The sequence below is a fragment of the Danio aesculapii genome, chromosome 16 (genome assembly GCF_903798145.1).
Source record: "Danio aesculapii chromosome 16, fDanAes4.1, whole genome shotgun sequence".
Taxonomy (NCBI): Eukaryota; Metazoa; Chordata; class Actinopteri; order Cypriniformes; family Danionidae; genus Danio; species Danio aesculapii.
This window is the reverse complement of record NC_079450.1, coordinates 9,401,763-9,417,900: the sequence shown is the minus strand read 5'-3', so window position 1 is coordinate 9,417,900 and position 16,138 is coordinate 9,401,763. Positions and strand designations below refer to the sequence as shown.

The following is a 16,138-nucleotide window of genomic DNA, read 5'->3' as shown; positions in this document are numbered from 1 at the left end:
AGTTTTTTTTTTTAAACCATTTCTATTTAAACCATGTTGAATATATTTTCTATAGTTTTAAAAATATCGTTAGCGCTATAAATATAGTAAGTAGAAATACGAGCAACTATTGTTTACAAATATTGTTTTAATGCGAGCATCCAGTGGTTGCATTTATTCACCATAACATGAAGGGGAAAAAAACAGTGATGAGCATTATGGTCTGCCAGTGTTTTGAAGAATCATTTTAATGGCAGTAGAGTGACAGGGGAAATGATTCCTCCAATGGAGAAAACCGTGAGCTATAAGTATTAGTCCCAGCTCTATCATCAGCCCTAATGAAAGTTACACCTGAGGGATGATTATTAAGGCATGAAAGAACATTATTGGCTAAAAATAAAAATCCTTGCAGCAGAAGTTCTCTATTGTCATAACGGACGCGCTTACAGCAAAACAAAGCAGGCAAAACCTTTTATTTTATTAAGGCATATCATTTTTGAGATTTTCAGTTTGATGGATGTTTTTTTAATGCTCTTTTAAATGTTTCTTTGGACACACTTCAATTTGTGTCTGTGGATTGCAATTAAAATCCTTTTTTTTTTTTTTTTTTTAAACACCAAAATTCAGTGTTGTCTATCTTTATTCCATTGGTTTTTATAAAAGGTTTTGCATCTCTATACAGTTGAAGTCAAAGTTATGAGCCCTCCTTTCCCAAATGATGTTTAACAGAGCAAGGAAATTTTCACAGTATTTCCTATAATATTTTTTCTACTGGAGAAAGTCTTATTTGAGCTAGAATGAAAGCAGTTTTTAAATGTTTTATTTTTTTTAAAGCTATTTAAAGGTCAATATTATTAGCTCTTTAAGCAATAGTTTTTTTTCGATTATCTACGGAACAAACCATTGTTATACAATGACTTTCCTAATTACCCTAGTTAAGCCTTTAAATGTCACTTTAAGCTGTATAGAAGTGTCTTGAAAAATATCTAGTCAAATATTATTTACTGTCATCATGACAAAGAGAATATAAATCAGTTATTAGAGTTATTAAAACTATTATGATTAGAAATGTGCTGAAAAAAAAAATCTCTCCGGTAAACAGAAATTGGGGAAAAATAAAAATAAAACGGGGCTAATAATTCAGGAGGGCTAATAATTCTGACTTCAACTGTGTGTATGTATATATATATGTATAGTTCAGATGCTAAAAACTCTAAATGCCATCTAAAATTTTCTTCTAAAATGAGCTTTTTTTTTTTTTAAATGAGGCTCCTGTGTATAGGTTCAGTAATTTCCAAAAGGATCAGTAATATTCCAGAGTAAGTTCTTTTCATGGTCTTTAAAATGAAATGTCAAAATAAACATAGGAGGCTAAAAAAAAAAAATAAATAAAAAAATAAAAAAAAAAGCTACATTTTGGTGTCAATTTTAGACACACTTAAGAGGTTTTTGCATCTGAACTCTACATATGCATAATTAGACTGATTATATACATTTTGTTCTACAAAAACAATTGTGAATTTTGTGTCTCTCCACGGTATTTTCTGAATTATGAAGATTGACTTTGTAAAATCCTTTGAATCTAATGTCAAACAACAAAAATGTTGAACATTAATTTTTGTTGCTTTTGGTGCTGGAAATATATGCAAATGAGCACTAATTGAATACTGCCTAATTTGCATATGTACATAATTTTCAAAAACTCCACACAGAAAATCTATAAAAATATAATCAGTCTACCTTGGAAGTATGATGATAACTATTCATTTAGTATGTTGTTGTTGTTTTTTAACTCTACAGTGTCTTGCCTTTACCTGGTTAGTAGCATGTGCGGTAAGCTTAACACTCCAGCAGAATTACATCAAACCATACGATAAAGTTCAACGTCCTGTGCAACTCTTGGCCAACAGTTGCATCATCCGAGCGAGATCTGCACTGTGATTGGTCAGCTGAGCGGAGATCTGCGCTGTGATTGGTTAGCTGAGCAGCAGGCACTTCCTAATGCTGCAGCGTTCAGAGGTTTGCTTCTGCAGGGAAGCGTCTGAAGGGAAGAGAGAGGAACACAGCAGCTTCACGGGACAGAAAGCAGAGCCGCTGGGACTGAAGTTCACCTTGTTTCTGTCTGGACACGAGAAGATGGGGAAACCTGGAGACCTGCAGGAAAAACACACACACTATATATATAAATATCACACGGAGAAGCAGCGATGAAGCCTGAGAATGTGCAGAATTTATTTAGCATGCAGGATCATGTCAGGATCTTTTACTTGAAATAAAAATACTCTGATGAAACCTGTGCATATATTAATTCCTACAAGTGAAAAGGAATAATAAATATAAACTATTAATATAATTTTATTTTATTTTTTTACACTGAAAAAGTACAGAAACTGAATCTCTCTCGATCAAACGCAGATTTGAATGTGGCGCTTCAAAGGATTAATAAATATACAAATCATTATTATCATTTATCATCGATCATCATTTGGGAAATATTTTTAAAAAATAATATATATATATATATATATATATACGCACGCACGCACACACACACACACATATATAATACATTTAATTTATGATGTGCTTTTTTTTAAACTCTAAGTGCTGATATACATATTTATATATATATATATATATATATATATACATATATATATATATATATATATATATATATATATATATATATATATATATATATATATATATATATATATATATACATATATATATATACACATATATATATATACATATATATATACATATATATATACACATATATATACACATATATATATACATATATATAGTATATATATATATATAGTAGGGGTGTAACAGATCACAACCCACAATTTGGAATGCATGTGACCCACGGATTAACAACTTGTTTTGAACTAGTAGATTAATCCAACATGTTTAACAATCGCAGAGAGATCGCCTCCCGCGTCATTCAAATCAAGTGAATGAAAGCATTTTGGCTTCCCTGTAAAGTATAATGATGAGGGAAAAAGTTGTAGTGGGACGTAAATGCTTTCTTAGGCTTTATTAAAGGTGCTTTCTGTCACTGAATGTATTAACGCAGACTAAACAAACAGTGTAAAACTGCAAAATTAAGCATTAAAAGATCGTGATTCCATTCAAACCTGCACAACATCGATGACAAATGATAATAATGATTTGCATATGTTTATTAATCCGTCGAAGCGCCGCGTTCAAATCTGCGTTTGATCGAGAGAGATTCAGTTTTTACACTTTTTCAGTGAGTTACAAACAGTTAAATAACACAGAAGTACTGGGAGAACAGTTTATAATTCAGACATACACACTGATGTTTCTGGTAAAGATTAAAATCACAGTTTAATGGAACTAGACGCTGGTGAATGTTGTAGCAATTACATTAAGTAACCAATAGGTGGCGACAAACAGCCATCAAAATTATGTCACTGAATAGGTTTTCAAAAATGACCACCTACAGTATAATGAAACATGAAGGTTTGAGTGAATTGTTGAATCATTAATTAAAAATAAATATGATTTGCTGTTCAAAATTTTTGATTTCTATATTTTGCATTATCAGCAACAGTAGCAAATCTCATTTTTCATATTGAATATTTTCCTTTTGTTCAGCTAGTTCTTTCTTGATTTTTATTTTTATTAAAATGACTAAGTTCTGTTAATTAAAACCAAAAGTTTTGCAGTAATATTTTTGTATAAATGGAAAGCAAATGATATTGTCTCCTCCCTTTTTTACTAATCCAAAAAATGGTTCGTGCGTGACTCAAAAACCATAGTGTGATCCGAACTGTGTGATTTGTTATCCGTTACACCACTAATATACACACGCACGCACACACACATAAATAAAATAACTTTTCAAATAAAATGAAATTACTTAAAATTATTTGCATTGTAAAATAGTATTTTAAAGTAAATGCAGATAAACAGAGTATTTTAATTTAGTTTTTTGTTATTGTAAATTTATATTTGTAATATGTATTCCACATTATACAAAGTTCAATAATTGTATATCAATAATGCATCTAAACTCCATGTACAACTACACACACACACACAAAGCACATATATTTATAAACACACAAACACGCACATACAGATATATATATATACAGCTGAAGTCAGAATTATTAGCCCCCCTTTGAATTTTTTTTTCTTTTTTAAATATTTCCCAAATGATGTTTAACAGAGCAAGGAAATTTTCACAGTATGTCTGATAATATTTTGTCTTCTGGAGGAAGTCTTATTTGTTTTATTTCAGAATAAAAGCATTTTTTTTTTTTTTTTAAACATTTTAAGGTCAAATTTATTAGCCCCTTTAGGCCATTTGTTTGATAGTCAACAGAACAAACCATCATTATACAATACCTCGTCTAATTACCCTTACCGGCCTAGTTAACCTAATTAACCTAGTTAAGCCTTTAAATGTCACATTAAGCTGTATAGAAGTGTCTTGAAAAAATCTAGTCAAATAATATTTATTGTCATCATGGCAAAGATAAAAGAAATCAGTTATTAGAAATGAGTTATTAAAACTATTATGTTTAGAAATGTGTTGAAAAAAATGTCTTCTTTAAACAAAAATGAGAAGAAAAAAATAAACAGGGGGGCTAATAATTCTGACTTCAACCGTATAAGGCATCTTTTACTGCCTATCTATCACCTACACTATATATATATATATATATATATATATATATATATATATATATATATATATATATATATATATATATATATATATATATATATATATGTTATATTTATTAATATTACTGCAGTTTGAAGCCTGGTGTATGAAAAAATATAAGGGGTCACAAACTTTATCAATTGTTTTTTGACATTTTTACTGAACTACACTGTTAAAATGTCCTAAGGTGTGACAAAGCAAAAATTTTAATTTAAAATTAAACTGTTAATAATACACAAATACCGCAAGAGTGCTTTATCTTCATTGTTGGACACTTATTCATTTACTGCTATTTATTTTATGTGAAATTACAGTATGAATCCTATTTTTTTCTCTTGTCGGACTAGTTGTACATTTTTAATAAACAGGGGAGTCACACCAAAGGACGACAAAACTTACATTTATCATAGTGGTTCCAAAAAAGTTGGAGATGTATAACTTTCTGAGACAAAAACTGAACAGGAGCAGGTAATGGCCTTCACAGGGGGCTTCAGTCACATGACCATGAATATTTACAGTTTTCAATGGAATTGGCCAATTTAATATAAGCATACAGTGTCACACCAGAGGACATGATTTCAGTGACAAAATGTCTCAAGTTCGTATGATTTAAAAGTATATTTGGATGATAAAAATGACTGCCATTTACTAAAATAGACACTTGTAAAATAAGGCCTGAGGTATTTATTAATGAGTTGATTTCATGATTTTTACTTTCATTTATATGAGCTGTAATTTATTGAGCTATGCTTGAGATAGTCACACCATTGGACAGTTTTGAGATTTTGAGATTTTATAACTGCAGTTTTTATGCAGACAAAGATTTAGAGAATCATTTACTGCATTTTAAATGATGACAATACTAATTCTATTGATTTTGGTGTGACAGTGAAAATCAACATCCCTTCAACAACCCATCTATCAAACAAAAGCTTTAACTGTTTAGGAGTGCAGTGTTTTTAATATAGTGACTGCTACTTACATCAGATCTTCAAACACTTTGACTTTCTCGCAGCCTTCAGGAGGCTCTCGCTTAAACATGAAGCTGTTGTTGGGTTTTGGAGAGCTGGAGAACTGAGGAAGAGGAGAACCCGGCCTGCAGTCTGACAACACAAGAAGCAGGCTTAGATTAAAGTTGATGACAACAGTGATGATGATGATGATGATTAGGGCTGCGCAATAAATTATTGTCATTGCTATAATAGTATATGCACTGTCCATATCGCAGAGAAGTGCAATACATTAAGTCAATTTTTTGAGTCAAGCATTTGTAGGGTTGTTTATCCCAGTGTTTCCCAACCCTGTTCCTAAAGGCACACAGAGAGTACACATTTTCAACCTCTCCCTAATCAGATACACCTGAATCAACTCATCAGAACATTAGAAGAGACTTTAAAACCTGAAGTGAATGGGTCAGATAAGGGAGACATCCAAAATATGTATTGTAGGTGTGCCTCCAGGAGCAGAGTTGGGCTTTATCCAAATCTGACCAATCAGATGAGGCCTGCATCTTCATCCCCGCCTCTCCAGTAGCCGAGAGAGGAAAATCACAACAGGCAGTAAGAATCAGAGTATCCGCTGATGTTTTCAGTTATTTGAGGTGTCAAAGTCTAAATCAGGGGTCTCAAACTACCAGCCCGTGGGCCATTTACGGTCCACCTTCTTCCTCCCGTCGGCCTGCAACTGACGTCAAAAATATAACGAGATTCAGCCCATCAAAACATATATTTTTTTAACCACTATCATTGTTGTGCAGCCGCGTCTAGCCATTTGTGGTTTTGACCCGCCACCTAGTCGACATTTAAAGTACTACATTCAGATTAGTTTTACTTTCATTTTCTCTCAGTGTGTGGTCAAGAGTAACACAGATGCGTTTTAATTTTGGGACTGATGTAAACGTTAAAATATATGTCTGTAAGTGCTCTATTTTTACTAAAGCTCTATTTATGTGAATATTTAAGGGTCGTTTGATTATCATCAGTTTTATACCACCTGTATTTTGTTGTACAAACACTTCTTCATGGCTTACACATTATGCTGGTGGTGTAACAAATATGATAATTCTGCTAATATTCGATTCAAATGGTCTCATTAATAGATTTTCCTCACATGCTTGTTAAGATTTGCATAAAAACCATGTACACTGTTTGAATTGAACTTGCTCAAGTAAATGTAAATATGTACATATTTTTCCCCTCTTTGTTGTAGTGTTACAAAAAAAAAAAAGATATCGAGGAGAACAATTGCCAGTAAAGTCACTTAAGTTACCAACACTGCATCTGCTGTTCTTACGCTATTAGGACAATACAATTGGTTGGACATAAGTAAGTAAGTAAGTAAGTAAAGTAAGTAAAGGTTTATTTATATAGCACCTTTCCCAGACATTGAGTCACAAAGTGTTTTACAATAAGAGAAAACTACTAAAAGAACACATGACAATAAAAGAAGACATGTTAAAACTAATTAATAATCCAAATACAGAAACACTAATACTGTTAATTAAAAGCTAGACCAAAAAGGTGTCTTCAAATGCTTTTAAAAAGTTCAACTGATCCCAGAGTTCCCAGTAATATCAGGAGAGAGTTCCAGAGCCGTGGGGCCACCACACAGAAAGCACAGTCACCTTAAGTCTTAAGACGAGTTCTGGGAATGGCTAACAGGTCTTTGCCAGTAGACCTCAGCGACCGGCTACATGAGTGCCTAATAATAATATTAGAGTGAATAATAATATTCATTATGCCTGTTATTTGAAGGCCCCTTCAATATGTACAACAAGAAACAAAAAGCTTGAGTTTTGACTGCATATACATATTTGACTGGAAGAATGAATGTCTCTAATGCTCGGCCATACACACAACCACAGATCTATTTCAGCAGTTGATGTGTGACACGATAAACGTGCTGATTTGCATTATCACTGGTGACAGGTAATGCTTGAAATATAAACGTCATGTCTGTTGTCCTAAGACACATCAATTACGTCAGGTTTCCACTTTTTTTCTTGTGCTTGAATGTTAAAATGGCCCTGCTATTAATCGTCAGTCACTAAAATGGCCCCCCGCCAATTTGAGTTTGAGACCCCTGGTCTAAATGTTTGCATCTGGCATAGTTTTTTTTTAATTAGCTCCAAAAAATATGACCTGTTTATTTTAGCATGATCAGAACATACCTTTTAATTACTGATAAAAAATAACATTTAGTAATTTAGTAATCGCAACACTCAACAACAATATGGCATTTTTTCCCAGTATCATGCAGCCCTAATGTTGATGAGGATGATGATGATGGTGTGATGAGCACCTTTCTCTGTGTCTGCAGCAGGAGAACAGCAGGACATCTGATGAAGAGCAGGAACAGGAGCTCGACCACCGTCACGCACCTCCAGAGCCTGAGACACACATACACACACACACACACACTCAACAAATAAAAATTCAATCTCAGTTTGTGCGTCTGTCTGTGTGTCTGTCTGTCTGTGCGTGTGAGTGTATGTATGTCTGTGTCCATATGTTTTTGTGAAGGCATATGTGGTTTTGTGTATAGGTGTGTTTGTCTGTCTATCGCTCTCTCTCTGTGTGTGTGTGTGTGTGTCCATATTTTTGTACAAGATATTTTGTACATTTCCTACTGTAAATATATCAAAACTCAAGTTCTTAGCAATGCATATTATTAATAAAAAATTATTTAGACAACTTTATAACTATTTTTGGAAATATTCAGATTTTTTGAACCCTCAGCTTCCAAGATTTTCAAATGGTTGGATCTTGGACAAATATTGTCCTTTTCTAATCACAATTTGTGTTTGTGTGTGTGTGTTTTTGTGTGTGTGTGTGTTTTTGTGTGCGTGTGTGCGCGTATACCGTGTCCTCCTCTCTCCTCCACTGGTCACAGATGAAGACGTTTTCCAGCTCCTGGTTCACACACTCGCTATAGCTGGGCATTCGACATATCAGCGGTCTGGAAAGTGCTGTATTAGATGAAGACGTTGAGATTCTCTTTGGCTGAAAAGCAGGAACATCTTCAATTCAGCAATTCAGATTTATTTCAAATAAAAAAATATTAATTTCACCAAAAACATCAGATAAACATCAGCCCAAAATAATTACATTAATAAAGAAAATCATGAATGAATCAAATAAAGGCACTTTTATTATGCTGTTTTAATATGTATTTATCTATTTTTTATTATAATCCATTAATTATATCTATTGTTTTTAGAACATATAAACAATGTTTGAAATGGATAACTGATTCAATTTAAAGTACATTTTTAACTTGCATGCATTAAATTGATCAAAAGTGACAAGAAAAACACATAATTGAATGTCATAAAAACAAACAATTATTTGAGATAAATGCAGTTTACTTCTACTCACCTTTATTTTTCAATACAAAACTAAACAGTGTTTGTGGAAGTGCAAAAGTTTTGATATGAGGTAAATCAAGAGAAAATACCAAAGTATAGTTCATGATCAAGCTTTGTGCTTAAAGCTAAAGATTCATTTAAAAATCATTTACATTATTGGAACTGAATGACTCTAGAAGCCAGCTTAAGCCCTGCTCACACTGAGATTTCAGCCACGATTTTGTCATCTGAGACAAATTTGGGAAATTCAAAAAGATTCCTGAAATCCTAGGCTAAAATCTGTGATGTTTCTTCGTTGGTGTTACGTTTCACGTATGTTTTGTTTGTTCTGTTTTGCGTGCTCTTCTCTCTTTTCCGCTGTGTGTCCTGTGCTGTTTCTAGGTGTGCAACCATTGGTCAAAGGAGCTGTCAATCACCATCGACACACTAATCAGAACCGGGTCCGCTCCGTATAAAAGCCATGTACTTGCGCTGTTCTTGAGGAGTGCTTGGCTCACAGCCAGTCTCCTCACTTGTGTCGGCCAGCCTGTTCATTTGTGTTGATTTGCTGTGTTCTAGTTTTCTCTTTATTAAGAGACTGCTTATTAGATATGCTTGTGCAGCTCAGTTTATTATCTAGTGAGAAGTTGAACGATCTTTGTGAGAATTGGATTATATGAGATTTTGTTTTGCTAATGGCTAACAGTGTGTACTTTACGAGAACTCTAGTAATGTGAGCAGCTTAGAATATTTATTTGTTAGTTAGTTTAAGGAGGCGTTGCCACATGTGTAATTATGTTTTGAGGTTATGAAGTTTAGTTAAGCTACGTGCTGAAGATTACGGTTTTGTTTCTGCAGTTTTCTTTGGTTAGTCAGTTTAGTGGGTTGGGGTTTAGTTGGATCGTTTTGTTATATTTATTTCTTTGTTTTGGCAACACTCCTATTTTCTTTAATTCAATTATTTAACATTACATTTATATTACATTCTCTATTCATTGTTTGACATTCACTGAATATTAAATACTTAATTTGTTTCACTTAACAAGTGGTTGTGTGTTCTCATTCATCCAGCATCAGTAGACTCACTGATTGTTACGTTTCATCCTTTTTAATATCTTAACAACTTAAACACGTAACAGTTGGTTTGACATGTTCACAGACAGCAGCTCAATGCCTGTTGTGATCAGATTTTTCCTCCGATGAATTCTGGCAGTGTCAGAAGATTTCAGACACTTTCCTGCAGTGTGACAACAGCTGCAGCTGAGCGTCAACCCAAGAACCAATAGAAGCTCTGAATCTGATGACGCGATTCATGCGACAATTCAAACGACCGCGGGAAAATGTCAAAACTGTTTATTTTCTTCCTGGTTTTATTATTGAGACACGCCGTGAGCAAAATTGACGCTAGAGATTGTTTACATCTGCTGTAAGGAATCATTTCAGAATGCTGGATAGTGAAAGAGTCACGGGTGGACGTCGTCAAACACTAGTGGTGTTTTCTTTTGTGTTTGGCGCATCTTCATTGTCGTTCAGTCTGACATTATGACAGCTGAGATCTTACAGTGTGACATGGGAGCCATGTTCGTGCAGTCTGACATGCTACAATCGTTCAGGATTATAAAAATAAATAAATAAATAAAAAACACACAGTGTGAGCCGGCCTTTAGTCTCTGATTTATCAGAGGTTGCCACAGTGGAATGAACTGCCAACTATTCGGGCATATATTTTACGCAATGGATGCCCTTCCAGCTGCAACCCAGTACTGGGAAACACCCGTACACTCTCACATTCACACACACTCATACGCTACGGCCAATTTATTTCATCCAATTCACCAATAGCGCATGTCTTTGGACTGTGGGGGAAACCGGAGCACCCGGAGAAAACCCACGCCAACAAGGGGAGAACATGCAAACTCTACACAGAAATGTCAACTGGCCCAGCCTCGAACCAGAGACCTTCTTGCTGTGAGGTGACATTGCTAACCACTGAGCCACCATGTCACCTGCCAGAAACATTACAATCACAAATTGTTTAGTACCTGTGTCTGACTGGCTTCTTCTTTCTCCACGATACTTCGACTTCCCTTCAAACTGTGCTGGAGCTGCTGACGGAGCTTCGAGATCTACAAAAATCACATTTATACCATTAGCTACCAATGGAGGACAATCTGACATATAGCCCTACACCAGATCACTACTGAATACTAATGACGTACTATAAAACACATCTATACTTTCAGTAATATAAGACTAATCTTTAATAATCTGTAATGTGATGTAACTTATATTTCAACGTGACTTATACAATTCAATTTAGAGAGTATACACATTTTTTAAGGCTTAAATGTTGCTTATAGTGAACACCACAATCATTTATGTTAGTTTGATTCAGCAAGGAAAAAAGTATTGAACACGTCACCATTTTTCTCAGAAAACATATTTCTAAAACTGCTGTTGACTTGAAATTTTCCCAGGATGTTGGTAAAAGCCAAAAAAACTCATATATGCAAAGAAAATTTATCTAATGAACAAAGTTATGTGTAATAAAATGAAATGACGTTGGGAAAAAGTATTGAACACTTGAAGGAAGGAAGGTTAGAAAGGCAGTGAAAGCCCAGACAGCAGCTTAAATCTCTCAGTAGTTCTTCAGCAACCCCCAAAAATGTACAGCCCTTCCTCACTGTAAATGAATATTAGCTGCTTTAGTCCAGCATCTACATTAGCAGGATGATGAGGATGAAACCAGGGTGAACATTTTAGCAAGGCAATGATCCAGAACACAGACAAGGAAACTCCTTGTCCACAGACAAGGAAATGTTTATAGAGAAAGAACATCAAGCTGTAGAATGGCCTAGCCAGTCACCTGACTCGAATCTAATAGAAAATGCAAAACAAAGCTCAGATTTGAAAGACGAGACCCACAGAACCATCAAGATTTTTAGATCCTGTTGAAGTCTGTAAAAAAATAAAATAAAATAAAATAAAAGATTCATTCTCCATATGAGAGGCGTTTTTAAGCTGTCGTCACCAATAAAGCCTTTATATAAAGTATTAAATACGTTTCAGTAGTTGAGTACTTTCTCCTTGTGTTATTTCCTTGTTATTACACATAACTTATATTGTTTTGCTTTATTATTAGGTTTGTATTGTTTGGGTTTTTACCAAAATCTGGTTCAATCCATGTCAACAGCTCCTTAGTAATATTATTCACAGGAAAATCATGATGTCTTCAAAACTTATTTTCTCTTGCCGTTTGTATATTTTTCATCCTTTTTCTGTTCTGAATATTGTTGAGGATTTGTTGTGTCGTAATGGAGCTAAACTGCATATTTATAATGTTCATGAAAGTTTAAATATATTTAGAGATGCTGGCATTTTTCTTTACATCATTTTTGAATTTAATAATAAACTGCAATTTAGACACCAGTGTGACTTATCAATGTTTTTATCTCTAGGTACAACATACCGTTTTTATAGTTTGGAAATAGTAAACATATACACAGTAATATCTATATCACCAAACACTGCTCGCTTATTTCATTATATGAGATTTTTGTTATATGTAAGTAATTTCATATTCGGATAATGACATACACTCGCTGGCCACTTTATTAGGTACACCTGTCCAGTTGCTTGTTAAAGCAAATTTATAATCAGCCAATTACATGACAGCAACTCAATGCATTTAGGCATGTAGACATGGTCAAGACGATCTGTTGCAGTTCAAACTGAGCATCAGAATGGAGAAGAAAGGGGATTTAAGTGACTTTGAATGTGGCATGGTTGTTGGTGCCAGATGGGCTGGTCTGAGTATTTCAGAAACTGCTGATCTAGTGGGGTTTTCACGCACAACCATCTCTAGGGTTTACAGAGAATGGTCAGAAAAAGAGAGAACATTCAGTGACTTTTTTTAAAGCACAAATGCCTCGTTGATGCCAGATGTCAGAGGTGAATGTCCAGATTGGTTGGAGCTGATAGAAAGGCAACAGTAACTCAAATAACCACTCGTTACAACTGAGGTATGCAGAACAGCATCTCTGAATGCACAACATATCCAACCTTGAGGCGGATGGGCTACAGCAGCAGAAGACCACACTGGGTGCCACTCCTGTCAGCTAAGAACTGAGGCTACAATTCACACAGGCTCACCAAAATTGTACAATAGAAGATTGGAGAAGCGTTGCCTGGTCTGATGAGTCTCGATTTATGCTGCAACCTTCGGATGGTCGGGTCAGAATTTAGCATCAACAACATGAAAACATGGATCCATCCTGCCTTGTATGAACGGTTCAGGCTGGTGGTGGTGGTGTAATGGTGTAGGGGATATTTTCTTGGCAGACTTTGGGTCCATTAGTACCAAGTGAGCATCGTGTCAACGGCAGAGCCTACCTGAGTATTGTTGCTGACCATATTCATCCCTTTATAACCACAGTGTCTCCAGCTTCTGATGGCTACTTCCAGCAGAATAACGCAACATGTCATAAAGTGCGAATCATCTCGGACTGGTTTCTTGAACGTGACGATGAGTTTACTGTACTCAAATGGTGTAGCTAATAAAGTGGCCAGTGAGTGTATATCACAATATATAGTACCATTTCATGTGTGTGTGTGCGTGTGCGTGTGTGAGTGCGTGTGTGTGTATTGTGTGTATTGACACACATAAAAAATATCATATGAAAGAGTACATTCATATGAGTATATATTTTGTAAACCACATGACAAAAATAGTCATGTGGTTTACAAAATATATACTCATATATACTCATATGAATGTACTCTTTCATATGATATTTTTTATCATTTTAATTAGAAATTTAGGGTAAATGTTTGATTAAATATGTAGAAATATAAAACACGAATAAAATATAAATCACTACAAAGCCCCAACATTAAAAAAAAAAAATGTAAAAATGTAAACATTGTTAAAAATTGCAACTCTCACAATGTTGTTATTCATGTTTTTGTCTGCATCCCCGTAATCTCATGCACCACAGTGCTCATCTTAATTGTGAAAAAGTATTACTGTAAACACTATTTTGTGACACCACGAAATAAACAATAGAGCATAAGATGAAACAATACAACTTTTTATTTCATCCAAATTATATTCAGTTATTAGCCCCCTTGTTTATTTTTTTTCCCAATTTCTGTTTAATGGAGAGATTTTTTCAACACATTTCTAATCATAATAGTTTTAATATCTCATTTCTAATAACTGATTTATTTTATCTTTGCCATGATGACAGTAAATAATATTTGACTAGATATTTTTCAAGACACTTCTATACAGCTTAAAGTGACATTTAAAGGCTTAACTAGGTTAATTAGGTTAACTAGGCAGGTTAGGGTAATTAGGCAAGTTATTGTATAACGATGGTTTGTTCTGTAGACTATCGAAAAATATATAGCTTTAAGGGGCTAATAATATTGACCTTAAAATGGTTTTTAAAAATTTAAAAACAATTTTTATCCTAGCCAAAATAAAACAAAAAAGACTTTCTCCAGAAGAAAAAATATTATCAGACATACTGTGAAAATTTCCTTGCTTTGTTAAACATCATTTGGGAAACATTTAAAAAAGAACAGAAAATTTAAAGGGGGGCTAATAATTCTGAATTCAATAGTATATCATCTTGATCCCAACTCACTGAGCTTTCATAATAGATGTTTGTTGTATTTTTCCATTACCTGGCATCCCTAAACTGACTTTGCATGCAAATAAGAGCCACTAATGACAAGTCAAGGCACATTGTGTGGGTGCGCATGAGTATTATGATGGAAAAAGAGGTCAATTATACACCCAGATGCCTCTCTAAATACATAACCACCAATCATCTAGACACACTTTTCGTGTCATTTTCATGCATACCTCTATGAGATGGTCAGCACTGCCCCATGATGCCGAGCGCTTGTGTGCGTTTACCTCTCCTCCATCTTCAGTCCAAATGCCAGGCGTCTGAAATATACAGTGAAAACTCAGTCAGCAAATTATCAAGGGGTTGCATCCCATACAGAACATATTGTTGAAGTCGTGTGTCCTACATATGTGATTTTATCATAAAACAACAACAGGATGCTTGTGGTTGGCGAACAGCTCATGTGCCGATTTTTTGACCCGAACCACAACACAGAGCTGAGCAAACAGACGGAGCTCCAGACGGCCACAGAAAACGGACAACATGCACCGCAAATGCACACTGCTTTTTCCAGATACTCGTTCAGATGAACCTGCACACGTCATGTTATGACTTGAACATCCAGGTCATCTAGAATGTGTTTTGCGGTACTGTATGCTTGCTGGTAAACATCTATGAAAAGATTAAGCGCAATTAACCGAATCCCAATGAAAAGTCTGTTTTGACCTGATTTAAGTGTGTGTACTGTGTATATTTATTATGCATTTATAAATACACACAGGCATGCATAAATTTAAAATATGTATATATGATACAAATTATGAATAAAAGTAAATATCTAAGTAACAAAATTGTTTTGTGTAGTTTTGTTTCTATGTATGTGAGCCCCTAAGTGACATGTGCAAAAAAGTAATAATAATGAAGACTTTCACGTGCACACACAATACTATGTCGCACGACACAAGTATCGCGTGTGGATGACATATCCATATATATCGTGTATGCTCAATGTAAGTATCCCGTGCACACAACATAGGCATACATAGTAGGGTTGGGTCGATAGACGATGCCATCGTCCATCACCGATGGCTGATAGACATCAAGATGCTGAGCCAGCATCGCAATCCTCCCTGCCCCCATCGTAGCAGCAACCCGCTTGCAAAGAATAAAGACTTAGGCACTTACACTAACATGTCTTACTTTTAATATGGCATTTAAGAACGAAAAAGATCCATGTCCACATTAGCATTTCACCAAGCATTTCTGAAAAGCCCTCCTTCCACGCGATACCGCTGAAAACAAGTCAGCGGGTGCTTTGAGCACAAAACCCCAGAGAGCAGTGCACATCAGACAGTTTATCAAGGATGTATCGCTGGATCTCGTCTCACTATTGTTGTTAAATATGATATTTAATTAATCTTGTCTCTATCTAATGACTCTTCTGTCTTTTCAATCTATCAG

The 16,138-nt window shown here is 34.6% G+C and overlaps 1 protein-coding gene across 1 annotated transcript in view; it reads right to left on the bottom strand.

Moving 5' to 3' along the window:
- Positions 1-209: 209 nt before the first annotated feature.
- Positions 210-16,138, bottom strand: part of LOC130243548 (glucocorticoid-induced transcript 1 protein) — a 31,035-nt gene continuing 15,106 nt past the window's right edge. The window contains exons 3-8 of the mRNA XM_056475758.1: positions 14,911-14,997; positions 11,081-11,164; positions 8,554-8,694; positions 7,994-8,081; positions 5,676-5,796; positions 210-2,133 (exon numbers count right to left, since the gene is read on the bottom strand). Coding sequence (XP_056331733.1) covers positions 1,956-2,133; positions 5,676-5,796; positions 7,994-8,081; positions 8,554-8,694; positions 11,081-11,164; positions 14,911-14,997 — 699 coding nt within the window. The 3' untranslated portion in view covers positions 210-1,955. The remainder of the gene's footprint in view (positions 2,134-5,675; positions 5,797-7,993; positions 8,082-8,553; positions 8,695-11,080; positions 11,165-14,910; positions 14,998-16,138) is intronic.